General features: G+C 47.8%; 1 protein-coding gene across 2 annotated transcripts in view; it reads left to right on the top strand.

Moving 5' to 3' along the window:
• The first annotated feature begins 3,465 nt into the window (after positions 1–3,465).
• KLF5 (KLF transcription factor 5) overlaps positions 3,466–26,430 on the top strand; it is a 39,006-nt gene continuing 16,041 nt past the window's right edge. The window contains exons 1-3 of one of the 2 annotated variants that reach the window (XM_077343991.1): positions 3,466–3,820; positions 6,688–7,552; positions 9,996–10,055. In XM_077343991.1, coding sequence (XP_077200106.1) covers positions 3,653–3,820; positions 6,688–7,552; positions 9,996–10,055 — 1,093 coding nt within the window. In that variant the 5' untranslated portion in view covers positions 3,466–3,652. Of the gene's footprint in view, positions 3,821–4,168; positions 4,298–6,687; positions 7,553–9,995; positions 10,056–26,430 lie in introns of those variants that run through there. The other variant, XM_077343992.1, reaches the window with a different exon arrangement.

Below are 26,430 nucleotides of genomic sequence, written 5' to 3'. Positions count from 1 at the left end.
GCTAACCCTTTGTGCTTGTCTGACTTCCAGTCTCTTGTTTATTTATTTTTATTTGTTTGCTTGTTTATTTATATTTATCGACCGCCCTCCCTTTCGGCTCAGGGCGGCTTACATTATAATTCCCATAACAACAACGCACAATGAAACATTCAGATAGAAAACTTATTTAACGGCAAAAAGTTTTATATCAGCAGTGTAATAACAACAGTTCCCAATAAACAATGGTTTGGTCTGACTGCAGTTTATGGGGGCTTCTGGCTGATGGCTGGAGGCTTATTCAACTTTCTTGACCAAATGCCTGGTGGAAGAGCTCCTTTTTGCAGGCTCTGCAGAATTGCTTTAGTTCTGGCAGGACCCTGATGTCCTCTGGGTTTGGCACTACCGGTTCCACTTCTAGTCCTGTGCCGAAGATCAGATGCAGGGTATGGCCTGCTTGATGGGTGACAAATCCTGAGAGCCCTAGCATTGCCATGACATTCGTGATTACTTAGTGCCAACAGATTCATTGTGCTAAGCTATCAAGGCCATCACACCTTTAACAAAGTTTTTGTTAAGGAAAAAGCTTGCATTGATTGAGTTCAGCTGAGCTGGTCTTCTAAGGGGCCTGCTTCACACCAATTTGGCCAGCTCAATCCGACTCAATCCGAACAACAGCTGAGCTTATCTTACTGGCAACAGGATACGGGAAGGTCCTGACATGATAATTTGGGTGGCTTGCCTGAGTAACGTTTCTGCATTTTAATCAGGCTTTTAGTGAAGGGTGGTTGAGTTCAATGGTTACAGATATGGGAGGGGAATCTGATCTGAGCTGTTTAGCTATCTTTAAACGTTCTCAGTCCTTTTGTGTGCCTCCTAAACCTCTCTGATCCCTCTTCCCTCCCCCCCCACACATTTTGAAGTATTTTATAGCTTGTCATCAGTGACTAAACAGAGTGGCAGGCATTCTTGTCATATTCAGATCCCCATACTGAAGAATTTAGCAAACATTCCCGCTCTCTCCCTTCCTCCCCCCCTCTCTCCCATATCTTGCTGTTCCACAATCTACACTACATATATCCAGACGCTCATTTGGACATTCGGGCTTGTTTTTTTTCAGGGTGGAGAAATGTCCGGCAGGGATGCTCCAAACACCCTCATCACGAATACATCTGTGGTTGGATTTGCAAATGACTTTCAGATCCCCTGCACTTTACCGATCGACGACACACCAGGAATCTTATATACACATATACATGTAAAAATTGGCATAATTATTTCAAGAGATGGGAATAAACACGGGGGAAATGTGGTGCTCATTCCAGAAGGTGTCCTAGCGTGTAGAACAGAGTTTCCTCTGGAATCAAAGGCAAAATATTGACCCTGCAGACACAGCTGGTTTATCCATTTAGCACATGTAGTGTCTGCTACAAGCTCCACACTTCCGGGGGCTCCGCATGGCACCTTTCCCCTCAAGGCCATAGCCTCTCTCCTCCCCCCTCTTCCCTCTTTAAGTAACTCGGAGTTTCTGTTGGGGGGGGGGGGCTTCTGCCCCTTGTCTGGCTGCTCTCATCCTAATTGTACTCTGCTTGTTGTTGTTAGGTGCGAAGTCGTGTCCGACCCATCGCGACCCCCTGGACAATGATCCTCCAGGCCTTCCTGTCCTCTACCATTCCCCGAAGTAAAAATCTTTACAGCATCGGACTGTCTTTTCGCCAACAGTTACTTCCACAACTGAGCGTCCTTTCGGCTTTGGCCCAGCTGCTTCATTCATTCTGGCGCTACTAGCCGTCTGCTCATCCCCAGTAGCATATTGGACACCTTCCGACCTGAGGGGCTCATCTTCCGGCGTCATATCGTTTTGCCTTTTGAACTTGTCCATTGGGTTTTCATGGCAGAGATACTGAAGTGGTTTGCCATTGCCTTCTCCATCCTAATTGTACTCTGCTAGGGCCCCCTAAATCCTTAAACTGGCTCCGGTGCTAAGGGCCCCACAAATCCTTCACCCACTCCTGCCTGCAGGGTAAGAGCATCGGATCTAGCTCTGAGAGACCCAGGTTTGAATTCCTACTTTGGCAAAGAAGCTGGCTGGGTGATTTTGGGCCTAGTCCCTCTGCCTCAGCCTAACTTACTTCACAGGGTTGTTGTGGTAGTGACAGATACGGGTTTTGGGGAGGGGAGGGACTTCAATGGAGTATGAGGCTACCTTCCCAAGTAGCGGTTTTCTCCAGGGGAACTGGTCTCAGTTGCCCGGAGGTCCGTGCTGATAGCAGGAGCATTCCCTCCACGATCTGTTAAGAGGCAGTCCTGTCCCCTGGGGAGAAAAGAGGTGCATTCAATCAATCAATCAATCAATCAATCAATCATAGGAGCAACATTGAGCTCACACATTGCTGTAGATGGGAAGTCTCTTAGTGGTTCTCCTGAGGAACAGGTGCCATCCCTGGGGGAAGAGACAGATAACCTGCATAGTCCTGTCAGGTCTCGGCAGCTAAGCAGGGCTGACCAGGGCTAGTACTTGGAGGGGCGTTCCTCCAAGGAACACTGGGGGGGGGGGCATAATATGGAAGCCAGCAGTGGCAAACCACCTCCCTACAGCCCTTGCCTGGCAGCCGGACAATCCTCGGTCTCCTGGCTGCACTATACACACGCCGTATGATCAATCGTTCAATTGATCAGTCGGGAAGAGGGCCTCTGGGAGTCAGCATTTCCAGCAAAATGACCCCAAGGTCAGGCCTATACAACCCCGCAACTGCAGGATGCTTGATCTGCCAGGCATGACATTTCAGGAGGGCCCAGCCTTTCTTTTGCTCTCTGTGACGGATGAAGAAGTGTGCATGCCCACAAAAGCAATACCCAGAAATTAAACTCAGTCGGTCTTTAAAGGTGTCACTGGATTCCCAAATTTGTTCCGCTGCTGCAGACCAACAGGGTGATGCCCCTGAATCTGTCTTGCGCCCTGATCATCGCTTTCTCACAGCGTCAACATAATCCCGGGGAGAGGAAGCCCCGTTATTTGCCCCTGAAGGCGCATCTCCAGCACGCGATGCCCTTCCAGCGCACTTCAGGAGCAGATTCTGCACCTCCAGCGGCGAGAGTGCAACGAGAGGACCTTCTCCAATTGCGCGGAGTTGTCCATCCTGCCTCCCAAGCCAGCGGGTGCGCGATCCTAAGGAGCGGGCTCGCCTGTCCGGAGGGACTGTGCCCAGGATGGCCCCGACGTCTCTCCCTCCCTCCCTGCCGCCTGCCCTGCACGATCGCCTGGCGTGTTGCTATTTTGGGGGGGGTGGGGGGGCTTGCCACGGGAGCGCGCAGGAGGGCTTCGCTCTTTCATCGTCGGGGCTCCCGGGGCCAGCTGTTCCGCCCCCGCCCGGCCGCCCCCGCGCAGGAGCCCTCGCGCGCTGCCGGGGTGGGGGGTGGGGGCGGCGCGCGGGCTCGGGGGCGGGTCTGTCCGTCCCCCTGGCGGCGGGCCGGGGTGGGGCGAGGGCGGCGGCGGTGAAATAGAGGCGGCCATGGGGCCGGCGAGCGGCAGGAGGGACGTGCCGGGCCAGGTAGCAGCGGCCAGGCGGAGCGGCGGCGTCGGCATCGTGTTGCGCGCAGCTGCCGGCGGGCCGTGAGCGAGCGAGGGAACGAGGGAGCGAGCGGCGGGTCCCCCCCGACGGCCGAGCCGGCGCGCATGGCCGCCCGCGTGCTGAGCATGAGCGCCCGCCTGGCGCCCGACGAGCCCGTCTTCGCCCAGCTCAAGCCCGTGCTGGGCGCCCGCGAGGCCGCGCTCTTCCCCGGCGCCGCGCCCGACGACCGCCCGCCGCCGCCGCCCGGAGGAGCAGGCGAGGAGATGGGCCAGGTGAGCCCCGCCGGGGAGGGGAGGGAGGGATGGCTCGCCGCCTTGGGTGGGGCCGCCCGCGAGTCCGCCTGGCCGGATCCTGGGCTGGGCTGGGGTTGCGCGCTGCCCGGCTCGGGGGCTGGAGTGGCGGCGGGTGCAGCCCGGATTCGGAAGCTTCTGCTCCCGTCGTCGCCTGGCTCGGAGGCTTCTCCCCGGAGCGCCGCGCTGCCTTCCCCCGCCCTCTCCCTCTCCCTCTCCCTCTCGGCCGCGCCGCGTTGAAAGCTCCAGCTGCCGCCTGGCCCTGCCACTTGCTCGGCGCTGCCCGGCCTCTTCGCCCACGCGCCGTCATTTTAGACGGGCCGCCGGGGAGAGGAGGGGGGGGCGCCGGGGCTGGGCCGGGGCTGGGCCGGGGCGGCGCTGCGAGGGAAGGGAAGAAGGGAAAGGAGCCGCGGCGCGGAGAGCCGCAGGGACGGCGAGCGGAGCGCGCGATCCTTTGGGGTGGGTATTGGGGCGAGGGGGCGCGCCGGCGGGGGGCGTCGGGCTCCCTTTGCAGACTGGGGTGTCGTGGGCTCCTCTGCAGCCCCCTTTGCCGTCTCTCGCCCACTTTGGACGGCGGGAAGGGCGCAAAACCCCCCCTGGGCGAAGCGACCCCTGGGGGGCAAGAACCGGCCGCTTGGATGGAGGGGCGGGAAGGGGGCTCTTGGGGGGCGGGAGGCAGCCTGGGCTCGGTCATCGCCCCCCTTCCTCCCCCCCCCAAAAAAAAAAGTCCACGCCTGGCTGTCATCAAAGCCAAGTGAGCTGGGAGTTGTAAACAAGAGCTGGGCGAAGCCGCCCGGCGTGTTGGGGCAGAGCGAGATCAAAAGACCCGAGCGCTGCGCTGGCTGGGAAGGGGCTTTCTCCCTCCTGGCCGGTCTGCCGGGCCCTTTCTGGCTCCCTAAATAAGCTGTTTGGGTTTGTCAGCAGCTCCCCCACTCACCCCCACCCCACCCCACCCCACCCCCGCCTTTTCGCCTTGACAGGGCTGGAAAGGCCTCTGGGCTGAATGGGCTCCATACAGGGTAAGGGGGGGACGACACACAGACACACACACACGTCCCATTTGCTGCCCGCTGGAGGGTGCCTGAGAAATGTTTTCCCGATGACTGTACTTGAAATGGATCGGGCGGCATCCACCCACTGATTCCTCTGCCCCTCTGAGCTGGGCAGAGGATTCCTCTGCAGAAACCCCTCCCCGCACTGTAGGTAATTGAAGATCTCCCCTAGGACGGGAATATATACAAAGGGACGTCTTTATAAGCTCTGTAGGGTTGGGAAGACCTTGCTCCAGTTCAGGCACCGGTTGGAGAACAGAGTTCCTGTATAGAGTTTGGGAACATCTCCATGAATACTGGCTTCAGGTGCATCCCCATGAATAACTGTGGATGGCCCATAACTAAAGAGCAAGCTGGTTGCAAATACTGCCCCCACATCTTTACTTGTCTGCTCTTATTTGTCTTGTAGGGGTTTTTAGCGCTCTTTTGGATTTATTGGTGGCTTGAGAATTGCCACTTTCCATTTCAGTCCTGGGCACGCTAGTCAATCCTGCAAAAAGTTAGTTAAGTTTACTTAATTGTCGTAGCTGGTGGTCAGCTGGTACCTGGCCTTCAGACTAGAGAAGAGAGCTAGCAGTTGGTGCTTCTCTCTGTAGAAAAACTTGTCGCTTTTGGTTGTGAATGTTAAATTTTGTATTGAGGAACCTTTCTACAGCATGAACCGATTCTCATTCCATGCGAATAAGGTCTCATTGATTTTTTTCAGGTTGGGTATGAGTTTTGATGATCTTATTCTGGAATTGGGTTTGGAAAATCTGAGGATCATAATTCATTTGTTTCTGAGGATGTGGGGTTCCCTGCTGTGTGTGTGTGTTTTTTTCTTCTTAAACTCATGCAACAGGGCGGAGAAATTGTAAAGGGGAAGGTGAAATGCTCCTGCCTTAGACATCCACACAAAATGTTGCAGAAGGTGTATGTGTGTGAATTGGTGACACATGCCTTCCACTGCAGGCGCTGTAGAATTCCCCGCCCCATGGAAATTTCTTCCCTCTTTGGGTTTCCCAAGCTCTGACATCTATATTGTTTAATATACTAATTTTAATTAAGCAGATGAGCCCGAGGTTTGTGAGTGTGAAAGATGTTGTGTTCCTCCTGTATTGCTAAACTTTTAATTTGCAGCGATTATGACTTGATGTGGTAGATTTGGATCTAAGGCCTTTTATGTACAGCTGTGTTATCACACGGGCAGGCTCCGGTTATTTCTTACATCTTTTAGCTTGGCCTTAGGATGTATAGACATAACCTTCTGTTGACCTGTTGATATTGATTTCTATAATTTAAGGTTGTCATTTGCAAACCATAAAGAAGCTGGTTTAGAAAGGCAACAGGTATGATCCAACTGATTCAGCGAGTGTTAAGCAGAAACTTAATTCTCCCTCGGTGAAGTCAGTACGATAAAAAGACAAGATTGTATCAGCATTCTCTCACTGAACAAAGTCCTAATCAAGCATGAGAAATGTTCCATGTGGATTTTTTTTTAATTCCTTTAAGAAAGTAAACATATTGATGATAAGGGCTGAGTCCAGAATCTGTTTCCCATTGCAAGGGAAATTAGAAGGAGGAGACTTTTGAGTAGCTTCAGAGAACATGTCCGTCACGGAATAAATAACTCCCAAAAATCAGCAAATAGAAAGAAGGGTTTCCAGAATTTATTAGCCTCTTTCTTATACTCTCAGTTGAGCAAGGTACTGGGTTTGAGCTCTGTATAATGTTGGGGATTTATAACATTTTTTCTCATTGGTAATCGTGACTCACTGTTTCTTTTTTGTTGTTGTTGCAAACTTTGTTCTTGTCCAGACCCGATGTGAAATGGAGAAATACCTGGCGCCCCCGCTCCCTCCGCTCCCCACCATTTCCGAGCATAAAAAATACCGGAGAGACAGTGCCTCGGTGGTCGACCAGTTCTTCACCGACAGTGACGGCTTACCATACAGCATCAACATGAACGTCTTCCTCCCCGACATCATGCACCTGAGGACGGGCCTGTACAAGCCGCAGAGGCCGCCGCCCGTCCCCCACATCAAGACAGAGCCCGTCAACGCCTTCAGCCACCAGAGCGAAACCATTCCTCCCGGCCCCAGCCCGACTCAAGCGCTCCCCGAATTCACGAGCATCTTCAGCTCTCACCAGACCCCCGATGTCAACAACATCTTTATCAAGCAGGAGATGCCCACCCCGGATCTTCACCTTTCAGTCTCGGCCCCCCAACAGGGCCAGCTCTACCAGCTCCTCAGTTCACCGGATCTGGATATGCCGAACCCGACCACGCAGGCGGCGGTCATGGACTCTCTCAGCAGCGTTTCGATGTCCTCCACCATGGCGGGCCTCAACACAATGCCCCAGACGACGATGAAGCCCTTCCAGGGGATCCCTCAGTGCACCTACAACATGCCAAATCAGTTCCTTCAGCAGCAAGCCCCTTATTTCCCGCCTTCGCCCCCGAGCTCGGAGCCCGGCAGTCCCGACAGGCAAGCCGAATTGCTACAGAATCTCACCCCGCCTCCGTCCTACGCTGCCACCATCGCCTCGAAGATGGGGATTCATAACCCTAGTTTGCCCGCCAACCTCCCGATGAACACGCCCGCCATGCCACCGGTGAGATACAACAGGAGGAGTAACCCCGACTTGGAGAAGAGACGCATTCACTACTGTGATTACCCTGGTGAGTAAGTTGCAAAAGATAGACTCCAAACCAGGGTCGCGTGGTTCGGCCGCTTCGGTGATTGCAACCCTGCACAACCCTACAAACTGTTGCTCTGCCGTAAATACGGCTCCCCTCCTTCAGAGAGATTAAATGTCAGCTGGTGGTGGTGGTAGTCAGCCAAATGTTTATTTATTTATTTTTAAATTTGAGGGCATTTTTTAAATTGGCATTTCTCCTACAAAAGACTCAGATGGCAGGTTATAACCTTGTTTACAAACAGTTAAACTACATGGAGCAACACAGTCCTTAATAAGTTTACCCAGACATAATTCTTACTTTATTCAGTGTAGTTTACTCCTAGGGAAGTGTTCTTAGCTCAGTTACAAATTCAGTTGGTAGGAGCCACCACAGAAAAAGCCCTGCTTCTAGCCAATAGAGATGGGATTTAAATTAGAGAAGTGCATTGAGAGAGAGAGTCCAGCAGGGATGTGGGTTCTAGGCTGCGTAGGTCTTGGTATGTAAAAACAGTAAGATTAGTTTGGTAATCAGCAACGAATGAACTGTTTGTAGTTGGGTATTATCTCCGCTTTGCTAAGCTCTTGACGTCAAAAGGGGTGCTCTATTCTATGCCAGTTGCAGCTTCTGGATCATCTTCCAGGAGAGCCCTATGTAGAGTGTAGTCTATAGTAGTCTAGGCAGGATGACTCGTAGCACTTGTCCTTAGCACCCACCTCACAGGGTGTCTGTTGTGGGGAGAGGAAAGGGAAGGCGACTGTAAGCCGCTTTGAGCCTCCTTAGGGTAGAGAAAAGCGGCATATAAGAACCAATTCTTCTTTTTTAGTAGGTTATCTGTCTTTGCAGAATGCATTTTTAAGAGACTGTTAAACTCCCCCCCCCCCAAAAAAAAACACAACTCTGTGAATAAATGCTCTCAGCAGATTAATTTTGGCCTGGTTCAAAAGAAGCAACAGATCTCTTATTAAAACTGTTCTGCTCCAGATTTTTGGTAGGCTATTACAGTGTTGTCATGTTCTCCCTGAGATGGAGGAATCTCCGCGCATAGAAAATTCAGTCCTTCAGTCTGATTTGTCACAGTTCTGCCATGTGATCTGCTGTTTATGTAAACCAGACTTTTCACATGGTTTGATCCAGAGCTTTAGCTCCCAACGAAAGAACACTGACAACAAGAACTACATGGGAGTAGGTCTCCCTTGCGTGGAGGAGAACTGTGTCTTGGACCAAATTTGTCTTCCATGAGCACAGTTCTGATCCTGCCAGCGCATTGGTCTTTGCATGCCACGAGTCTTTTTGGACCCTTTGAGCAGGACTCCTCTATTCCGGCCCTCCCTTAAGATCTTTTATACCTTTTGCTTGATGAGAGGCGTGGCCAGGAAGCAAACAAACAATGAGAGGAGGAGCTTATGTTAGGAGTCCTGCCTTTTTTATAATGTGCTGTAGGCAGGGCAGTTGGTCTGAAATTCTGGGCTCCTTTAGGTGCCTTTTTGCAGGGCTCCTGCTCTTGAAATTTATTTTCTCACAGTTCATTTGTTAGAGGTATAAAAAATGGGAACGATATGAAAATGTGAAATTGTCCCAAAAACTGACACGCATTTATTTATGTAGTCCCTTGCCTTTCTCCTCAACAGGAAATCAAAGCACTAGGTTTCCACTAGTTTATCCTCACAAGGCTTGCAGGGCGTGGCAGGCCCAAGGTCGCCTAGTAAGCATTCATAGCCAAGTGGGAATTCGAACCTGGGCCTCGGAGATCCTAGTCTCTTAACTATCGCACTACATTCCATGCGCATTTAGCCTGCTTGCCTGTTTTCCTTCATGAACCCCCAGAATTGTCAGTCGCTAGCTGAAAGTCAGTGTATTTTACCCTGCAGCCCTTAGCAGCCCTTTCCCGTGTCTCTCAGTGGTCTTCAAAGGGTGTAACTCTTAGAGAGCTGGTTGGTCAAGGCGTTTCTTAAAAGCGCACACTCGTGTAAATCCTTAACTGAAGTAAGTCTCCCCTAATGTGTAACGCTGCCCTCCCTGGCCTACAAATTGCTGCTACAGATCCTATTGAGTCACTCTGCGTAGCACAGGTGTAGTCCAACGATACGCGGGGAAAAAGGCAAAACCTGAAATGGGGAAGTGATGTCGTGGAGCAATAATGGAAATATCTTTCTGATTTTAACATTGTTTGTTTTTAGCTCTTGGGCGGAACTTCTGTATGCGTATGGCAGTTCTGTATATGGCCATAACGCTATATATCCGTTCCAGGAGTTGTCCCTTTGGTGTTAACTGGCCATGGAATTCTAATTTGGCATACCAGAGTTTTGAGTAGCTTTCTTAAAATAAAGCCATGTCCTCTTCTCGAGCTCCCAGCCAACCTGTTAGTGGGTTGTGTACAATCTTACAGTCATGTTTTCGAACGTGCTTGCTCTCCTCTGATCTGCGTTTTCTCTTTCTGTCTTAGGTTGCACTAAAGTCTATACGAAGTCTTCCCACTTAAAAGCACACCTGCGGACTCATACCGGTACGTGTTTACCGTGTTTTAAATTTTGCAAGTTGCACATCCTATAAATATCAAGTTGGCCCTCTTTCTATCTGCTGATTTGCTTGGAAAGGTTTCCACTTGGTTTGTTTCAAGCTGAGAGGGGATAAATCAGCCAAACAGAGCAGTTAATAAAATGAAAACCGACACTTTTGAACGTCTTAAAATAAAGAGGTTTAATTTGAGCGGTATATAAATACCCCTTTGAAGCTGTCCCCCAACCCTCCTGGTTTTTTTTTTTAATACTTTAACAGAATTGTGCTGTTTTGGTGAAAGGGAGCTCTCCTTGGTTGGTTTTCATGTACGTAAAATGAAGTGTGCATTGGAACGTGGCTTAGCTAAATTTAAGACTTGGCGGCCTCTGCCCCGTTTCGTTCCGAAGAAAAAACACGTTTCTCAGCAGTTAATGCTTTTTTCCGGAGTAGTCCCCAAATTGCTGTTTCCTCCTCATTGAACATTAGCCTAACATGAAATAAACTTGCAATCCTTTAAGGAAAACCATTTTATTTTACGACGAACCGTACTTTCCAAAAAGTTACACAATCGCACGAGGAGGTGATCGCCTCTGTATTTGTGCATGTGGAATCTTCCACAAGAGCTGTTGCTGCTGTCTTTTCTGCCTGTGGAGTAAATTGCAAAGGAGTAGCTGTGTTGGTCTTTCCTAGCAAAATAAAACAAAAATCCAGTGGCAGCTTAAAGGCTAGCAAGGCTTGTTTCTGACAAAGTGTACATGCGCGTGAAAGCTGACAACTTTATCAGTCTTAAAGGAGCCACTGGACCCAGACTTTGTTCTGCTGCTTCAGACGGACATGGCTACCCACCTGCACCTAAGGTTTATTTCTGTATGAGGTTTCAGGGGCCCCAGCCCTGTTTGACGAAGTCGGCTGTGATTCTGGAAAGCTCCTATTAAAATCAGTATTGCTTGTCCTTAAGGTGCCATGGGAGGTTGAAACTTCTTGGAAGCTTTCGAGCACTCTGGATGGCTAGCTGAATTTTCTCTGGTGCATAGTTATATCCCTAGAATTTGAAAATAGTTGCATAAGGTACTTGGCTAAATAGTTCACTGACATTTGCGCTCACCCTTGAAACTCAAAGAATGCTTTAAAAGGCTCCTTGCTGTGGAAGAACCACTGGAGAACTCCAGAATTTTTCTGCTAAAACAAGGATTTTCAGGTTATGCTGAGTACACTCAATGCACATGTGCTCACCCTCCTATTGAAGCGCCTCTGGTTTTCTAAAGACACTGCTGCCTGTCCTTGTTTGTTGTGTGTAATTTTGATACGTGTTGGAGTTACGCTGCTTTTTACAAAAAGAAATCTGTTTTTTAATTGGGAAAGATCTGAGATGCGTTTCATCTGTGCAACAAGGCCTTGCATGCAGCACTTGCTCTGTTGGAATTGCTGAATATCTTCAGGCGAAAATGTAACCATGGAAATGCTGCTTTGATAAATGAAGCTGTTATCTATAAAGGAGAAGATTGGTTAAAAAAAAAATCTGAAAAGCTATTGTTGTGCTCTTGATGCATTTGGGAGCACAAAATACCTTCCCAGACAGTGGGTGCCCGCTGCATCTCTGAATGATTCACTGTGCTGTTCTTTTTGCCTTATAATCAGCCTCTGGATAATTTTGTTCCATTAGGCTTATATAGAGGCTCCTGATAGAGAACTTTAGAAGAGAGTGCCTTATACATGCTTGGGTTACTGCTCAGGGACTGCTTCTTTCCAATCAGGAGAAAATCCCAGACCAGTGATTCATGCAGAGACAATGAGGCAGACTCTTGAACACAACTTTTGCTCCTAGCCAGTGGGATAGCGACCTGATTTGTGGCATCAGAGAGATGTGGTTCCAGTTCTAACTCAGAAAAAGCATGCCTCCACTCTCTTGAATTTAAAAAGCTAAACTCAATTGAGTTTTAGATTCCTCAGCCTGCTTACCACAACGTTATAAGCCAGGGGTAGTCAAACTGCGGCCCTCCAGATGTCCGTGGACTACAATTCCCAGGAGCCCCTGCCAGCATTCGCTGGCAGGGGCTCCTGGGAATTGTAGTCCACGGACATCTGGAGGGCCGCAGTTTGACTACCCCTGTTATAAGCCATAAACGACCAGGCAAACTAGCAGGAAGGTCGCTAGGTATTTTCCATGTCATTGCTGTAGGAGTCAGAGACTCAGGGCTAAGGCTTGTGGCGTTACTATTTTATTTTCTTGCTTCTCGTCCACATTTCATCAACATTTAAATATCCTGTCACAAACAGGCAAATAGATCGTTCCTGAGGCAGGCTGCACCCGGTTGTAATATTTTGTCTCCCTCACGCGTGTCTGTTCCCTAGTAAGGTGGTTTAAAAACACCGTGGGTGTATCAAAGCGAGTCTGGTTTACGGAAACGAAACTCCACTTCAGAGAAAATGTAGTGGTACGTTATTTATTTCTCCATGTCAGGTTCTGCCTTGGCACGGAGTTCACTCATGTGGAGGGATCATGCAGTTTTATGTAGGATATATATGTTACGCTATGCCGTGCCTCTTTTGGTGAGGGCCTTGCATTTTATACTGAGCCTGAAGAAACTTTGCATTTCAGTGATTTTGGGTTGGAAGGAAGTACAGAAAGGGCTGGAGTATCGGTTCTTGGCTCCAAAAGATTTATGGTGTGCAAATGTTTGTACAATTTAAAATCTAAGTGGCTGTGTGAGTTGTAAATGTCTAATTATCGGCTCGTTCTAACTCTCGGCTGTCAAGATAATTTTAAAAATCTTCCCAGTTTTTTGTCATTTGCTTGGTGCTTTAAATTGGTTTACCTGCAAACTTTAAAAAATCCGATGCTGTTTGTTTTTTAAAATGTGTGTGTGTTTTGCTTTTGCTGGTTTTTTCTTTTTTCTTTTTACTTTTTCCTTGTTCTTTATAGTTATTTCCCTTAGCTGCCTGACAGATATTTACGCGGAGGGGCAGGGAGAAATATTTGAAATGCATTGGGTTGGATTCTGCCAACCTGTCCCTTGTGTGAAATGGCAGCATACAACTCAGTGAATATCTGAGACAAAAATATGGGCTTCCAGTTCCCCATAAACACAATCGACAAGTATTAGAAGGCCATGGGGGTGCTGAAAAGCAGATTGAGTAGCGAGACTTAATTTGGCTGCCTGCATAATATCCTTGCATTCTGTGTACCCATTTGACTTGGCGGAACAATTTTTTTTGTTTTTAAGTGCTTGCAGGAAAACTTTAGCTTGAAAGCCTTAATAAAATGCAGGTCGTGAAACGCAGGTTATTAAAGTTTTGTGTGATACTCTTTCCAGTCCCCCTGGGGGTTGAGCAGGCCTGTTTATCTGGCTCGACCTGTTTTGTAGTATCTGTGGAGGACCCCTGGTTGTTTTCTCTCTTCCGAACAATCCATCTTAAAACCCGGCTGAAATAATGTCTCTTATCCACCCTTCTCAGCAATCTGTCACTTTTAGAATAAAAAAGAGCCTCCAGCCCTCAATCTGTCTGCTTTTTGAGACGTCAAAACAGACCCTTTGCCTTCTCCTCCCTTTGTATTTGGAAGCCTGTGTGCCTTTCGTAGTATTTATTTAGCAACCTGTCTCCACCTGAATGGCTTTCAGTGAGTTTAATGACATTCTTTTCAGAGCAAACCTTCTTTTTTTTTTTTTTGAAGGCGGCAGCAGTGGTGAGAGATGGAATGTAGGCATCCGCCTGTTTCTACATTTGGATAGGAATGGGAATTTATCAACTGCAAGAAATAAAGATGTGGGCAAGGCACCAAAAACACTTTACAGCTTGCTTTGGAGGGGACGGCGAGAATGGCCCGGGCGAAAGTCCCCTCGAAGTGCAAACAGCTAGCCGCATAGTCCATTTTTATCCTGTCCTCGCTTCAGGGAGCCTCGGGGTGGGTGGTTCTCCCATTTCTCTCCACACGGCAAGCCTTGGAGGTGGGTCACTCTGCCCACGGTTGGCCTGTGAGTTTCATCCCAGAGTGGAGATTCGAATCTGGATCACCTAGATCAGCCTTTCTCAACCTTTTTACCATTTGGGCTTTGGGAAACTCCAGAAGTGGTGTGATTGTGAAGAATATGGTTGGGGACCATAGCTGTGTACATGTCTACCCTTCCCCTTCCCGTCCAGGCCCATCATTGGCCATTTTTGGTCCCATCACTTGATAAATGTTCAACAGGTTTGTAAAATATATATATAAAATTAACTCCCACCCTTTCAGGAAACCCTCCCAGGGCTGTCAAGAAACCACAGGATTTCACCAAACCCTGGCTGAAAAAACCTTGCCTAGATCCTAGTCCGAAAAGTGCAAAACCTGGCTCCCTGTTGCTAAGATGCCAACTCTTCTGTTTGGTTTCCGTAGCCTTTAACAACACATTGATCTGCTGTTTGGTCTCCTGTGTTTCTCTTATTGGTTTTCTGCCTATCAATACACAGGATAGACTGGTTCTCTCCCCCCCCCCACCCCGGTCAGTTGGCAACCCAATTTGGAGAGGGAGAAAGCCTGGCCTAGATACTTTCTACCTGGCCCAATGCTTCTCACTGAAGCGGTCTCCATATAGAACAGATTTTTCATTTTATAACAGGCATTTATGCAATCCCTTCAGCGGTGACAAAAAAATACCTATTCTGGGATGCCGTGCCATAAACCGTCAGTAACTGGCTGGGTGCCTGACTAGAACTGGCTTGTCAGAAACCAATAAAAGGAAGTTAATTGTGGTCTTTTATAAATAGTTAACTTTTTGTATCATGCTGTGTGCATTGGAGAAGTTTGAATGCAAACTGGAGCGTTCCACACAAAGTCAAGGCTGCGCCCATAATAGTTACAGGGTTTAGGTTGGTGCTTAATTTTTGAAAGAAAGCGTCTGTCACGCTGCCCCAACTTGTGACACACCAAGCCAAAGCAACAATAGGATTTTTATTTAGTCTCTAGCTGGTGTGCTCTGTTTTACTTAGCAAATCACTGGTTTGCTCAGGCCCAAAAGCCTGATTTGTCATTCCATTGTCACTGAGGAGAATGACAAGACCACCGGCTCATATGTGGATATTTTTCCTTTTGTGTTGCAGGTTTGGTCCTCAAGAGACCTGCTAGTTGCATCACAGGGCCAGACTTTTCCTTTTCCTTTTATATTTTCTATCTGTGCAGCCAGACACGAAATATAGAGGTCGGTTGGGGGTAGGGGAATGGGCAGATCCCGGAAACCGTTTGTGTAGTGCAAAAAGTCAAGTCCTACGAAAGTTGCTCCTCGATGTGAAAAGAATTGAAGGGAGTAGTTCAGGCTTCCCTGGAGCTCAAGTCCTGATCGAGTGTACCCATTTCTCCTCTCATTAGCCAAGGATACCTCCTTGCCACACCCCACAGAAGCGACATGTCATTGAAAGGGACATCCTCAACCACATTAACCTGTTCATTTGGGGTGGGAGAGATAGGAGGCTGTTTAAGGCAGCAGGAGGCATGCACACTCCGCCCCCTACGAGGTGTAGAAACCACGAGAACTTGCTCATGCTCGGAGAGGGAAAAGGATGTGGACCCCGCCCCCACCGGACCATGAACCCCGGGTTGGGAATCTCTGTCCTTGCTTTATTGATATACTAGTAATCAAGCCCGCTGTAAGATAAATACAGCGGGCGCTAGGTAAAGGAGCCCCCGGCCTCTCGCCACGTCAGACCACCGGGCAGGGAGCAACTGCAAGCCGCGCTCTGCACGGCTCACAGTTGCTCCCTTGTCAGCAGGGCAGGAATCGGCCGGGCCAATCGGCAGGCGCTTTGCGCCTGCCGATTGGCCCGCCCGATGGTCTATCCGGAGGAAGAGGCCAATCGGCACCCTTCCTCATCCCGGACAGAGCCCGCCCTAACTCCTCCCACTAAGCCCTTATGGCTTTATTTAGTCCGTGGCGCCGCGGGTTGTGTTAAGATGTGTGTGTGTGTTTAATTCTGTCCTTCCTCCAGGGAAGTGGGGGATGGGTGGCATAACTGGTGTTCCCCCCCCCCCTTTCTCGTGTTTTATGTTCACAACATGAGGCAGGTCAGGCTGAGGGCTATTGTGTTGCCAGGTTCTTACAGGTAGCATCAGTGAATCATTGCCCTATAGCCATCATTTGCAACTGGATTGGCTTGTCTACACAGCATTATCTAGCAGATGAATGCTACAGTACACCAATAGCTCTGGATTAAAATATAAACTTTTAAATACAGTTGAACACCAACATGCTACTACTTGAGTCTCCCCTTTTTTGGCTTTGTGTGCTTTGTTGCTCTTAAAGGTGTCACTGGACTCTAAATTTGTTCTCCTGCTTCAAACCAACACTTGATTCTACCCTTTTTGCTTGATTATCTTACTCCCTTTGTCCAGTTTATTTATTATATTTACTCTATCCAACACACCTTAAAATTTTGTTTTGTTTCACTGTTCAGTCTAATGTTTTGCTTCCTTTCAGTCTTTGACCTTTTACCTTTCTGCACCATAGCTGGCTGGATTCTGTCTCCGTCTTTCCATGTTGTTCTGTATGGTCATGGGGAAAAGGCAGGAGAGAGCTACATATAGAAAGTTCTTATTCTTCCAAAGTTGCTGGGAGGGCGGGGATGTCTTGTCTGGGGTTGTGAATGTGAGTACTGTCGGCAAGTATCACATTTGTCCTTTGGGTAGCACATCCTTCTCCACGAAAACCATTCACCAAAGGGTCCAATCTCATGTTCTGTGGATAAATTCACAGGAGTAGGAATTGCCTGTGGCATCTAAAACAGGAAAGATCTCTAATTTCAGCTCTGGATCTTAGTGTGAGTATAAATTTCCCACTTGCAAATAAACCTAAGGCATGGAATATCCAATTTTTAAATCCAGGGTACTTTTGAGAAGAATTATAATTAATGCAGGCTTTCTCATACTGTGCTTCCTGACAGTCCTGTAAGGGTTTCCCAAAGGGGAATTAATTTTTTAAGTATTTTAAAATGTTAAACATTTATTGGGTGATACGACCCTATATCAAAATGGCCAGTGAAGGACCTGGAGGAGGTGGGAAGGGACACAGGTAGGCATGTACACAGCTATGCTCTCCAATTGTGCTTTGCGTAGTTACGCCACTTCTGGGGTTTCTGGAAGCCTGAGGAACGTATCGGGAGTTTCTCAGCAGTAAAAAAGTCGAGAAAGGCTGGTCTACAGTTATGAAGCCCTGACCTGCCTAGTTCAGTCTCGTCACAGAAGCAAGCAAGGGTCTGCCCAAGTTAGTACATGGATGGGAGACTGCTAAGAAAGTGTACAGTTCTTGTGCAGACAGATGATGGCAAACCACCTCTGAGCATTTACCTTGAAAACCTGATAGGCTCACTGTAAGTCAGCTACAACTTGATAGTAAAACAATGTTCAGCGTTAGCTGCACGAGTGCAGGTCTCTGTTTGGGATGGAGGAGTTATAGCACTTCCCTACGGACAGGGAGGAAAAATGGATCAATCATTTAAAAAGCATCACCAGTACGCATCTCAACGGCCCTGAACTCAAAATGTTGAAAAGTTTCAAGGAAGCCGTGCCAGATGGTTTGGTGCGGTCTCTCAGCTACTTGTATAAATTTGTTTCTTGCTTGGCAGGGACGTTGGGGAACACGAGCCAGCCTTTATGACAACTTCAGCTTGATTGTGGCTTGGTTTTTCACATTTTCCCTGAATGACTTGCAGGAAGTGTTAAGTTAGATTGAAGATGGCCAACTGGCCAGATGTGGTCTAGAAGTCTCTGTTTGTCTGGATTTACCAAATTTTAATCAACGTTGAGTGGCACAGTGCCACTCTTAAGGAAAATAAAATGCCATAAGAGCACTTCACCTGCGATGTTTTATCGATCTTTTAAATTTTTCTGTGACTATTTTGTGTGAAATCTTGTATGCCAAGGGTAGTCAAACTACGGCCATCCAGATGTCCATGGACTACAATTCCCATGAGCCCCTGCCATGCAATCCATGGACATCTGGAGGGCCGCAGTTTGACTATCCCTGTTGTTTGCGCTCAGGAATGGCATTGCCTTTGCATTTCTGAAACCTGGGGGCTCTTGCAATGTACTGCTTTTACCTTATTATGGTTTTATGTTGGCATGAGAGCCAGTTTGGTGTAGTGGTTAGGAGTGCAGACTTCTAATTTGATTCTGCATTCCCCCCCCCCCCCATGCAGCAAGCTGGGTGACTTTGGGCTCGCCACGGCACTGATAAAGCTTTTGTGACTGAGCAGTGATATCAGGGCTCTCTCAGCCTCACCCACCCCACAGGGTGTCTGTTGTGGGGAGAGGAAAGGGAAGGTGACTGTAAGCCACTTTGAGCCTCTTTTGGGTAGAGAAAAGCAGCATATAAGAACCAACTCTTCTTCTTCATAATCCAGGTGTGGCCGAACTGTGGCTCTCCAGATGTCCATGGACTACAATTACCATGAGACCCTGCCAGCACCATGGACATCTGGAGAGCCACAATTTGGCCACCCCTAGAATAGTCCATTAGCATAGTCAGCATCCCCCACAGGTTCCTGGTCTGCTTTCCGGGGAACAGGGGAGACCCCAAAAATTCAGCTGCAGATCCCACCCCGGTTTGCTCTTCCGTCTCATTTGTATCCAGTTACTAGTCTTAGAAACCAGTTTTGTTGTTTTTGGAACGGGGTGCTATCGAAGGCTTATCAAGAGGTGTTCATGTATATTGTTCTTTCTTATTTGCCAACATTAATTCAGTGTTGCCAGCTTCTGCCGGGGCCCCTGTCATCTGTGCAGCCTGACGACGTTTTGTTTTTAATTAAATGCCTAATACGTCTCCTGAAAAGCCATCACTTGCTCTCACAGAAGGATTAAGTAAGCTTGGGTTTCAGGATATTTGATGCCTGATAAGGAAGACTCTTTTGAGCTGTAAACACGGTTCATTCCAAAAGCGGCCTCACAAACAACAAAACGCAGCCTTTGATTCCTAGGAATTGCCAGCAATTAACACTTTCCATTATTTGCTTGGAGGATTCTTCGCTGCGACTACTTTTGAAGCTTGTCTCGGACAATTGGGATCTTGGCTCCCTGGCAGAGCTAGATTCTCAGACGGTCTATCCAGGGCTGTTTACATGCTGATCCATGCCCGCCCACGGAAGAGAAATTGGAAACGTTTTGAAGTAGAGTGCCCCAAACTTTTGCAAAGCTGAAGTGCAAGCTCTGTCTTTTCTTAGTTACAATTGAAGGCTCCTGTCAGTGTTTGGCTGAGTAAGTGCAAACTGCAGTCAAGCCCAGATGACAAGCCCAGCATGGTGCTTTCACGATGTGTGAGAAGCAGAGGCATTCTCAACCAGGGTTTTGTGAGTCTTGGGTCTTGATGGCCCTGGAAGGGTTTGCTGAGTGGGCGGGAGTTAATTATATTTTTAATATAATTTGTTAAATATTTATCAGGTGATATGAGCGGCGTAGGGTGGTAAGGCAGCCGACATGCTGTCTGAAGCTCTGACCATGAGGTTGGGAGTTCGATCCCAGCCGCCGCCTCTAGGTTGACTCAGCCTTCCATCCTTCCGAGGTCGGTAAAATGAGTACCCAGCTTGCTGGGGGGTAAAATGGTAATGACTGGGGAAGGCACTGGCAAACCACCCCATATTGAGTCTGCCATGAAAACGCTAGAGGGCGTCACATGACCCCGTGCTTGCACAGGGGATACCTTTACCTTTTTATGAGCATATATGGGCATGTCAACTTTCCCCTCTCCCCAAATGTCCCAATTACGGGCCTAGAGGGGGTGGGAAGGGGAGGGGCCCCAGGTGGCCATGTGCCCAGCTATGCTTCCCAACCATATTCTGCATGATCATGCCTTTTCTGGGGTTTCTTGAAGCCTGAAGAATATTTCACGGGTTTCTCAGTGATAAAGAAGTTGAGCAAGGCTGCTCTACTGGCTTCCTTAAAGGTCTTCCCATCAGTGTACTAATCACAGCTTTCCCTGCTTAGCTTCTGAGATCTGACAAAAGAGGTTGTACCATGCCACCTTCTCTCTAACCCAGGGGTAGTCAAACCACGGACCTCCAGATGTCCATGGACTACAATTCCCATGAGCCTCTGCCAGCGAATGCTGGCAGGGGCTCATAGGAATTGTAGTCCATGATATCTGGAGGACCGCAGTTTGACTACCCCTGCTCTAACCCTTCACTCTTACTAAGCAGTCATCCGCTACTCTTCTGTCTCTCTCCACGAGCTGCCGACATGGATCCTGCTGCCAGCCTGCCCAGCAGTTTGGCTTCATACAGAGATGCAACAGGAGGCATCCTCCCCATAGTGGCTGTTTGCACCTCATTGCTGTAGCAGAATCAGCTTAATATGGGATGGGGACGGATCAGCAGAGGTTCAGTAGCCGCCTTCTCTGCGGTTGGGTTCCTTGGAATCCCAGCCGTCTCACTTGTATTCATTTCTCTCAGCATGTAGTTTGGGAAATGCTTATTTAGATAACACTGGCCCCTGAGTCCCGGGAATGTCGGAAGCTGCATTCCTGCTCTGCTAGATCCCATTAAATTGGTGAATATCTGATTTTTAATGTACTGTACTTTTGGGGACCAGCTTGTGCCGTAGTTTCCCACTACTCTCCTCTTCCTCCACTGAACAAATACACTTTCTGCAGAGAAGACGAGCTGGGTATCTTGTATCCTACTTTTGCCTACCTTATAGCGTCTCAGTGCAGCTTACCAATCGTCTTGCCTTCCTCTTTCCACAACACACGCCCTGTGAGGTGGGCAGGACTGAGAGAGAGCTACTCTGAGTGAACAGGCCTAAGAACTGTGAGTAGCTCAAGGTCACCCTGCTGGCTGCATGTGGAGGAGTGGGGAATCAAAGTCAGGTCTCTGGATTAGAGGCTACCACTCTTAACCACTGTACCAGCATGCTGGCGGGGGCTCATGGGAATTGTAGTTCATGGGCATCTGGAGAGCAACAGTTTGTCCACCCCTGCACTACACCAAGCTGGCTCTCTTGGCAATGGCTCCATTCATCCTGGCAAAAGCTTCATTTGCGGTTGAGCCTCCTGGAGTCTTTCCTCTCTCCCGTTTCTTGCTTCCTGCCCACACCTTTGAGACCATGGGGTCCACTTCTGGGCCCCACTGTAGAGTTGGGAAGCAGTGCATTAAATGTATTCATTGTTCTATGATCAGAAGAGTTGTTTTTGTTGAGTGGGACTTGATTCCCCCCTCGCCTTGATTGAAGTGAGTCTTACATTTTTAGTGTGTCGAGTGTAATGGATGGAAGATCTCCAAACATAACTACATAAAATGATTGTGTGTGGGGGGGTGGGGGGTGGTTAGCTCTGTGCCATGGAGTGCCATCTTTGAAGCTTGAATTCTGAGACTTGGGACAGCACAGCTGAGCAGCTGTGGAACCCATACTGTACACAAGAAACCATCTCCCTCTATCCAGGACATAAAAATATACATGCCAGATGGTGTGGATTTATTACAGATCCTCTTCTAAAAACTTTGACAGTCCCTTTTGTTTGCATGTCTGGGAGAGAAAGACTGCATCTAACTCTTAATGTTACGCTGGGAAGAATGTGCACGCTGTTTGAGATTCTCCCGTGACCTGGAGCTTTACTACACAACTCCTGACGGAGAGGAGGGAGAAAGAATCCTATAGGAGTATCTGCTCAGTGGTAAAGCCTATTCTGTGGTAAACAGAAGTAGAGGCCTGTAGAAGTGTGACTGCCCCCAGTTTGGTCTGTATACCACACTCTGACTCATTAGTGCCTGTTCATATACAACAGCCTTTCTCAACTTTTTTGCTACTTAGAAACCCCCAAAATATTCTTCAGGCCCCAAGAAACCCCAGAAGTGGCACAATTGTGCAGAATGTGGCTGGGAAGCACAAGCTGTGTGCATGCCCACCCAGGGGCCCTGCCCCTTCCCACTCCCACCAGGCCCATGACTGGCCATTTTTTGAGGGGGGGGGAGAAGAAGCCTCAGGGTTTCACGAAAATCTGGTTGGGAAAAGTCTGAGGTGGACAATGGCAACCGTCATGATCTACTCCAAAATGAAGTTGAGAAGTCCAAGGAGTATCTACAACTACTAACTGCTAGCTAAAATGGTTGGTCCCAATGCTGATTACGAGTGAAGTGAGGCCGCCCATACATTTATCTATTCAAGCAAGCTCATTTTTCTTCTCTTAAATATAAAAGAGCTAAGTCATTTTAGTGACAACTGTTCCTTTTAATACTTTAAAACCTAATTCTTAATGTTTTGATTTTGTATTTTAATCCTTTGTCACTTGCCCTGAGACTCCAGGGTAGGGCAGGGTATAAATGTAATAATAATAAATGCTACTTTGCCAGACAGCACTGATAATCAATGTGTGTGGTTCAGGTTTGTATGTCCTGTATATCAGGGGTAGCCAACCTGTGGTCCTCCAGATGTTCATGGACTACAATTCCCATGAGCCCCTGCCAGCGTTTGCTGGCAGGGGCTCATGGGAATTGGTCCATGAACATCTGGAGGACCACAGGTTGACTACCCCTGCTGTATATTGTACTAATACCTGCAGTGTTTATCGGGTTACTGACATATCTGAGGCCATCAGCTTTCCACTCTTGGCAACACCTGAGAGGTACTCTTTACAACAGGCTTTCTCAACCAGGGTTTCATGAAACGTTGGGTTTTCTAGACAGCCCTGGCAGGGTTTTCCAAATGGGTGGGAGTCAATTTTTTTTACATTTTAAACATTTGTTAAACATTTATGAGTGATATGGCCATATGTAGTCATGTCAACCTGCCCCCCCCAAATGGCCAATGTTGGTCCTAGAGGGGATGGGAAGGGGTGGGGCCCTGGATAGGCATGTACACAGCTATGCTTCCCAGTCATATGCTGCATGGTTGTGGCTTTTCTCGAAGCCTGAAGAATGTTTCAGGGGGTTCTCAAGTGGAGAAAGGTTGATTTAGAGCAGAGGTAATCAAACTGCAGCCCTCCAGATGTCCATGGACTACAATCCCCATGAGCCTCTGTCAGCCTTCACTGGCAGGGGCTCATGGGAATTGTAGTCCATGGAGATCTGGAGGGCCGCAGTTTGACTACCCCGCTTTAGAGTAACCCTCGTACCTTGGCGCTCACAGTGTTCGAGGACCATTCTAGAACGCCGCCAAAGTAGGGGAACGGCTCTATCCCTCATCTGCGTGACTCCGGAGGGAGCTGTTGATTTGGATGATTTCAGAAAGCCAGCCAGCCCGCAGCACACACCATAATAATATTTGTTTGATCAAAAGCCTTTCTGTTTTTGTTGTATAACACACCCCAAAATAGACAGCCCCTGCTCCGCGGGTTTTTAATCCTTAATTTAGACCGAAATGAAAAGCTAAAAAAAGAAGGGCCTGAAAGCAATTAGGCACAGGGCCGCTAAAGTAAGTCTTAAGGCATTCTTTTTTTTAAAAGAGGGAGAATCAAGTGAAAATTCTCTGGTCGAGATAAGGAGCAGTAAAAGAGAAAAAGTGTAAAGTAGGGGAAGAGAAGCAGGCTTTGAGCCGTGACAAAGAATGCCAGCCCTCAAGAGAATGAGAAGATTGTACAAGTCGCTAGCTGCTTCTGGCCTTTTTAATATAAGTTTTTTAAAAAATGGAAGGGAACATTTGTCAACAGCATAAATTCCTTTTTTTACCAGAACACCCTAAAACCTGTAACTTGATTGGACTGTTTGCACAAGTCCTTGTGCATGCACACAATTTTAATGTTTAATTTCCTTGAATCCTGCCTTCTTGTTCCCCTAAAAAACATACCCCAACCCTGTGAACTACAGTGTTCTCCTCCCACTTTTTAAAAAGGGAGTAGGTGTAACCCAAGGACTCAGAACAACAATACTGGTGGTGTACGTATTACAATTGATACCATAGAGTTTGCCCTCTGAAGCCGCAATTTTTCCTGAAGAGTACTTTCTCTGTAGCTTGGAGGAAAATGGCAGCTTCAGAAGACAAACTCTATGGTATACCATAGATGCTGTTTGAGAACCCCTTTTTAGATTCCCCTTCTCCACAGATACTGCTCCTGAATCTCCAGGAATTGGCAACTCTAGACTGGAACATGATATTTCACTGTTGTTGTAGATCTAGGAGGGAGGGAAGCAGTATTTTATACTCTCTCATCCTGCCCACAAGATGGAGGAGCCCAAGGCTTCTTGAGACTCAGCATGGTGACAGAAATCGAGTTGCTGTGCTGTCAAGAACCTCACACTTCACTACGTGAAACCTATTTTTGAAAGCAGAGAAAACAACAGTTCTGATATTTATATATAGTCCTTGTCCTAAGCACCCATGGTGCGCCTGTCACCCTGACAGCAGCCCTGTCAGGCGGGCTAGTGTCTCTGTCCACCTTGGAGATGTCAGAACGATGGTGCTGATTTGTGTGAGGCTGCCCAGTGACCTCCTGGACCTCAGGAGCTTCATAGGTCCATCTTGATCACTAGCAGCGTTGATGAAAGACTGGTCCATTCTACAAAGGCCCAGGGGGTTGGCTTAGATTTCTCTTACATGCAGGGAACATGCTCAGGATGGCATGGTATTTGCTGTGGAATCCAACTGGCTAGATTTGGTTTCAAAAAGTTCAGGTTTCTAGTCCTTATGTTTTGAGAAAGGACAGAAGTACATGTGAGTTTTTCATAAATGGAGGAAAGAATCTAGACCAGGGTTTTGTGATGGCCCTGGAAAGGTTTTCCACGTGGGTGAGAGTTAATTAATTTTTAATATATATTTTTTAAATTTGTTAAATGTTTAGCAGGTTATATGACTATATATGGTCATGTTGACCCTCCCAAAATGGCCAGGACTGGAGGGGATGGGAAGTGGGGGGGGGCAGGTGGGCGTGTCTCCTGCTTCCAACCATATTCTGTATGATTGTGCCACTTCCGCGATTTTTTCGAAGTCTGAAGAATGTTCCAGGGGCTTCTCAATGGTAAAGGCTGATCCAGACAGAGATGGAGAGAAAAAATGCCTCTTCCCAATCTTTGGGTATATTGTTCATTTGCCTTCCAAGTCCCTTCCCCACCAAATGTTTTATTTGACAAAAATGCTGATAAACTATTCCCTCCCTTACCGCTCCACCCAAGTTGTTCCCTCTAGATTAAAATTTAGGGACCGGACGGCTCCTATCATGAACCCTGATCCTGGGGATTCTGGTTGCCTTTCTTTCTTTTTTGCTAACGGTTGGATTCTATCACCCCGACAACATTCATTGTTGATAAAACAACATCCAAAGCTGAAATTATGATATCATTTACCGGGCAAAGTATGTAACATATTTTTAGTCTATCTCAGCATGGTTCAGGAGCTGAAACCAAGGACAGGCAGTACCATGGCACCAGGGAGATATTTATGGACTCATGTTGTATATGGCGTAATGATGGAATACCTGGATATGGGGAGGGGGCACCCTACTCAGTAGCGTTCATCTTAACCCTGCTTCTTTTGATGTTCCCTTATCCATAGCACCTGTTGTTGCTCAGTGTAGATTCCCCCCCCCCACTCCAGTCCTTTTCCCCAAGTTTAGTCTTCTTATCTTGTCCAGTGCTGTTTTGTTCTAAAGCGATTCCAAGCCAAATGTTGGTGTTCAACCAACAATTTTACATAAACGTATTCCCCGTACTGTCCAAACTCCCTCCCCCCTGTTTTGCTTTGAAAAAAATTAAATCTCCTTGCAAGAAGCGATGCAGATGAGCAGTTTCCAGCACTCAAAATATACATTTGTCAATCTCCTGAAGCCTAACAAAATATTTGAAATCGGTGAGATTGGAAGAAGATGATGCAGAAATCCAATTAAAGTTAGGAACACATCTCTCCTATTCTCCCCCCCCTCCCCTCCCTCGGTTGAAAGGAAAGCAGTTCTGTTTTCCCAGAAGTACTGTGTATAATATTTCTGGCTTTGGAAGAAAGGGCCGGAGTGTTCTTCCTTGGCCAGGTTTTGGTACCAGCTTCCTCCATGCTGTTTTAGCTGAACAGTGTTGACATTTTAACAAATCCTGTGAAAGCCTTTCTGAAGTGGAGGAGGTACGCTGGCTTCTTTTTTCATCTTTTTTTTAAAAAGAAACCTTTTTACAGTGAAATATCTGTTTTACTACAGAAACAGCGTTCCAGAAGCAGAGTTCCAGCACAGTTGTATTTGACCGATAGCATTCTTGGGTTTCACGGTCTCTCCATGTTCATTCTGAATTTCTGGAGGAGACTCAACTATTTTTCTGAAACTTTGCGGCTTCTGTATTTTGCACAATCCTTAAGTAACGCAAGAGTCGCTTAGCTGTGAAGCCTGGACAAGTAGCAAAGAAAGGCTCCAGTGTACCTTTGCTTTTTAAGCAAATAAATCTTGTTAACCTCGGATTCCTCCGCTTCTTAAAGACGGGGCATAGCAAAGAAATAAGAGTAAGTTTTAAAGTAACTT

The sequence above is a fragment of the Paroedura picta genome, chromosome 6 (genome assembly GCF_049243985.1).
Source record: "Paroedura picta isolate Pp20150507F chromosome 6, Ppicta_v3.0, whole genome shotgun sequence".
NCBI lineage: Eukaryota > Metazoa > Chordata > Lepidosauria > Squamata > Gekkonidae > Paroedura > Paroedura picta.
The sequence above is the reverse complement of the archived record's forward strand: the minus strand, read 5'-3'. Positions and strand labels throughout refer to the sequence as shown.